The sequence below is a fragment of the Tubulanus polymorphus genome, chromosome 6 (genome assembly GCF_964204645.1).
Source record: "Tubulanus polymorphus chromosome 6, tnTubPoly1.2, whole genome shotgun sequence".
NCBI classification, from domain to species: Eukaryota; Metazoa; Nemertea; class Palaeonemertea; order Tubulaniformes; family Tubulanidae; genus Tubulanus; species Tubulanus polymorphus.
In genome coordinates, this window is record NC_134030.1 from 6988474 (window position 1) to 6993419 (window position 4946).

Sequence of the window (4946 nt, forward strand, 5' to 3'; positions counted from 1 at the left end):
CACCACCAATACAGACCGATCGCGCAGAACGACCAATACGCGTTGGACTACTCGAACGTCGAAAGGTCAGTTAGTCCCGAAATAGAAGTGGATACCTAACGTTTTTCAGAACGATTTTTATCTATGTTTATAGAGAAGAAACCTTAGTGAAAAATATCTTTCACTAAGACATATTACATGCATACTGTATAATATAGAATTTATGTCAAACTGCTGTTTTCCGAGTGAGAGAAATATATAATAATGTAAATACATATCTGAAATGTGTGAATGCGAGAATCGAATGTTTGCGTGAGAATGTTGGTTTACTTATCTTTTTATCGCAATATATGAAATACCTTACTCTCTTCTTCAGTACCTTGGATGCAAAGTCTTATTGCGTCTGATTTATTTAGTTTAGTGTAAATACGTTACGAAAGCAATTGTTTGTAAATATGTTGTTGTAGTTGTTATTGTTTTTCTGTTATATGATATTATGTAGATACGCTTTTACGAATAAATTTTACTAAGTCATTCTGTCTGTGATCATGAAAACAATGACCTACTTCTCTAATCGAAAGTCAAATTCAAAGCATCTCAAGCAAATATGTAACACATTGATGATAAGAATCGGAAGATTATGAATATGTCTGGAAGATAAATTGATGAGAAATAATTTCAATTGTAATGCACCAATAAACATCTTTTTTTATTCTCGAAACCTGAGATTTTGACTGCGTTTATTTCGTATTTGTGAGGTCAAGCTGGCGGCTGTTTGGATTTTCGCTAAACATGATAATTTTCGAATGAATGAAAATTATGACAAGCAGAAATCATTATTAACATCGCCCGGGGTCTTCGCGCTGGCAAGTGGGAGAGAAGCAAAGAGAGGTTGAACGTGCCCTCGTGAAAGCGTCTCCACAGGCTGTCAGATAGGCTAAATGAACAAAAGACAACAATCAATATGTCCACAAGACTCAAGATTCCATTCGTTACAATGAACAACAGAACAAATGCATTTATAATTTTTTAATATGCCGAGTGTCATTTGGAATATTCGCGCAATTGCGGTCGTTAAAACGTTTCAAGATTTTAACACGAATACGCTATTTGAATGCGTCCGTAGGTGTCAATCAGGGAGTCGTCTGCGTAACTTTGTTAAAGACGAGAAGCCGCAAAAATGCTCGAATCACGACATGGACTCATGAAATGACGCCTGCACTCTGCCTTTCTATGCTGTATATTACTAACCCCCAGAGAGATGCACGCACCGTAGGTGGCCCCTCCCCTCACCTGGTACGACGAGTGTCGTTAATATCATAGCTTGCATAAATATTAAAGCAATCTTCTTTATACCGAGATTTTCCAAACTCTAAACGCATGTATAGTGCTCGTGCACATTTTACATTCAACATTTACGAAAATGATTCTTGAGGATTTTTCTCAACATATTTCGGCTTTTCAAAATGGATTTCGTGTTCCGAGGACAAGAATTACATTTTCTCCTTCGACGGCGAACTTCATTTCAATATTCCGCGTTCAATCGACCACACGTAATTACAATCTCCAGTCGATAACGTGATCGCAAATTAATTTTCTAGTAATGCGTAAAATGCCATAGCGTCCAAAACGTTGCGTTGTTGTGACGTAATGGAGCCACGAGGTGACAATTATCCGTGATTGTTGCTCGGACAATGATAATAGACAGCGCACGCTTCAGACAATAGATTACTCAATATTGCAGGTTTTCAAGATGAGCATTTTCGTCCCGAAGACAGCTGATGGTTGGAAGCTGTATCACTCCATCTGTTCTGTCTCATCACCTGCTTTATTACTAGTCTAATTGTAGGACACGCGGGGTGCTATTTGACGGCCCTCAGGGTTCGGCTCAGTGCGAGGCGATCTCTTTTTCTTAAGCCACACAAATTCGATGGCTATTTGAATTTTCATTCCGAGTTCATTTCTATTTTGAAGTCCGTGTTTATTTCTAAGCGATCACACTGAAAGTCTTTGAAAATATAAAATTGATATTTTCTAGAAGTACACCTTTCCCTATGTCGGAATACCGATTAGAAGAACTCCATTTTACATTCGGGGGTTTCGCCATATTGCACTTTGTATTTCTCGAAAAGTGCGAGAAGTTCGTCAAGGTATCTCCGCTGCAACTTATCGATGTCTTCTAAACTTGGTTCCTTTATCTGAGCTACGTCAATAGGACGACCCACTAGAAATAAAATCAAATGAACTTAAATTAAAGTTGAACGAACGAACGAACGAACGAACGAACGAACGAACGAACGAACGAACGAACGAACGAACGAACGAACGAACGAACGAACGAACGAACGAACGATGTTGGGTATGAATATAGAGTATGCGAAATATTATTTTCGATTATTGTGTTTATACGTTTTAGGACTATCAATAATCATTTGCATTTGTCTGAAATCCGTATCTTTCGCTTCCTCGATTTTTGAAAATGGACGCGTATAGTTGTTCCATAGTCCAAACCAAATGAGATTTTAGAAACCGAAGATGATTAATTTCATACGTTCTCTCGTTTATATATTACACGAAGTCGTACTGAAACTGGGGTGGAATAGTGATGACCGCGAATGAGATGATGCACCACCACCTAGATTATAAGTCCATGACCGATACTAACCGACTGTGTTGACTGGTCGGCGTCGCGGTAATATTCCAAAAGAATACTGGAATACACCCCGACCGTAGAATATCGGTGGAGAAAATCCGAGCAATCTGGTCATCCAGAGTTGAAAATTCCGCAACCTCGACCCGGGAGGATTGGCTACCTGTTCGTAGATGTTGTTTTCGCCAAACGATACGACGGGAATAAGAGATGCACTAAAATGAGAAACCACAAGAAGCACAATCACGTTACCTTTGCACAAGATGCGACAACATAAAATACATCGCAATCTTTTTGGCATCTTCTTACAACTGATCTTCCGGACATACCCATTTCTCAAGGCTATTTTGATGAAACCTTTACGATCTAGGATCTTTAGCCGATAATGTCCCGCGTGGGCTTCCAGTGCTTCTAAAGCGCCGCCTACTATTAGTCCTAGTGCTCGGCCCTTCGGTCCATGAGACAATGCCCAATCCATTGAACCTTTCGTAGCAGGAAGAATGCCTGGAAAATACAGATATTTCATCGATGAAGGCATTTTATATGTTTATGCTCCTCTGATTTTCATTGATTGACTTCTCAGTAAATTTGAAATATTCACAGATACTTTCTATTTGTGTGGTGGGTTTGTAAAGGATGCAAAATCAAATCGACTTATATTACACTACCATTATTATCATCTGTGATTTTCTAATGTAATTTAATTCGTAGATAAAGAATAATAGTAATAAAATCTACTGTTTCAAATAAACAACAGGGACAATCACTATTTTAAGATCAAACATTCTAAATCGATCTGTACTTCTTTCGTGTTGTACGGAATATATTCTAGCGTCCAAGACACGTAGACTATACGTACTGGCTTATTGATTTTATTGGAATAAGCCCGATTAGGTCACTGAAAACCCCTTGAATTCTGCTTACCCGACGTCATCAAATAATCTCTGTAAAATGGGAACTGGAAATGTCCAGGGAGGACCATCAGATGCGGAGTTATACCAGGGAATATCTTACTGAAACCTGTTCCTTCCGTGCAGAAATGTAAAAAACCTCCCATTCCCAATATTCCATGAGGATGATAACCCAAAATATAGTTCTTGTTTGGATCGAGTTCGGCCGTTTTGATGAGTTTGATAGGAAAATAGTCCGCCGCTTTTTTCCACAGCAACCAATTTCTGAACCAGGCCACTCGTTTTCCACCGCGATACGGACTGAGTCGATCTAGCATGTACCACGCCATGTAGATTAACGAGATGACATAAAAACGCGTGAAAAACAATCCTATGAACAGCGCCAGGCCACCGAATCCACCTACTAAGAAGGTAATAACGAATTTGACGACGCACAATGTTTGTATCCTTCGCTCAAAAGGAATCGCTAATGGCGCGAATTCTATTCCGAAAAATTTTGCCATCTTTGCCCACGGTCAAGTTCAGGATCTTTATAACATGGTAACCTAAAAGAAAAACAGCAAACTACGTAGATAGTCAGTTTTGAAATGATCAGTCCAGTCATATGCCCTGGCTAATCTCCCAGTGAAATTCTGTTCATACATGCGAATCTTTGCAGATGATATAAATTCACATCCTTGTTCAGTAAAACAGACATTGTTATAGATGTACGTACGTACTATGATTATACATATGAAATCATGCTTTGCAAATATTACCTACAGTCTCGATCGGCTCTGATGTGTAGAGAACGGATTTCAATACATTACGTTGCTGTAAACACAGCAATACGTATAGTATACTACTAGCACTAACATGATTATCTAGTAAAGTGTAGGTTGTGTAAATTTCTATGGTCGTGTGATAAGAAATGAATGTGTTTTTGAGACGCTTAGTCAATCGACCAATTCGTGCTGATTGCCGGGATCGACGGGCTTAAGTGAATAACAACTGGGAATCCGTATATATCGTATCTTAGTGGATCTTATGTTTGTGACAATCGGAGGAAGATGTAGCCGCTATATATGGTCCTGGGGCCATCAGTCTTCCAGCCGTTTCTTCGGCTCGAAATGCAGTTCTATTCCGCGCTAGCTACATAATTTCTAGAGGAGCGCATTTGAACTTTGTTAAGGAACCGTGCGCCATATAAGTGACAATTTATTGTTATATCTAAATACCTTGCGAATAAAAAAACACGAAATTCAAAATAGAATTCCCTTGAACTGTCACACTGTAATGAAGAAGAATTTATGAATCTTGTTGTCGCCGCCAACCTAAATCAAAGTTAATGTCGATAGTTGAGTAGATCAACAACTAAAGAAAAGAAAATCTATACACACACGAACACAAAGGTTTGATAGCATATC

The 4946-nt window shown here is 38.8% G+C and overlaps 1 protein-coding gene across 4 annotated transcripts; it reads right to left on the reverse strand.

The window, feature by feature from the left end:
- Positions 1-567: 567 nt before the first annotated feature.
- On the reverse strand, positions 568-4387 carry LOC141906921 (2-acylglycerol O-acyltransferase 2-like). Of its 4 annotated transcripts, none has more exons than XM_074796411.1 (5): positions 4303-4387; positions 3554-4085; positions 2959-3133; positions 2645-2844; positions 573-2203 (listed from the first exon to the last, which is right to left on the reverse strand). In XM_074796411.1, the coding sequence occupies exons 2-5, from the start codon at positions 4041-4043 to the stop codon at positions 2049-2051; spliced, it is 1020 nt and encodes a 339-aa protein (XP_074652512.1). In that variant the 5' UTR covers positions 4044-4085; positions 4303-4387; the 3' UTR covers positions 573-2048. The 4 variants fall into 4 exon arrangements, with proteins under 4 accessions (XP_074652515.1, XP_074652512.1, XP_074652511.1 ...); XM_074796410.1 differs by having other exon boundaries at positions 4299-4372; XM_074796414.1 differs by lacking the exon at positions 2645-2844 and having other exon boundaries at positions 568-2203; positions 2882-3133; positions 4299-4372.
- Between the last annotated feature and the right edge of the window lie 559 nt (positions 4388-4946).

Excerpts from the sequence above, each read along its gene's own strand:
- LOC141906921 (XM_074796411.1), bottom strand. The coding sequence starts at position 4,043 with ATGGCAAAATTTTTCGGAATAGAATTCGCGCCATTAGCGATTCCTTTT. Across the intron at positions 3,134-3,553 it reads AGATTATTTGATGACGTCGG|GCATTCTTCCTGCTACGAAA; the intron begins GTAAGCAGAATT and ends TGTATTTTCCAG. Across the intron at positions 2,845-2,958 it reads AAAATAGCCTTGAGAAATGG|TGCATCTCTTATTCCCGTCG; the intron begins GTATGTCCGGAA and ends TTCTCATTTTAG.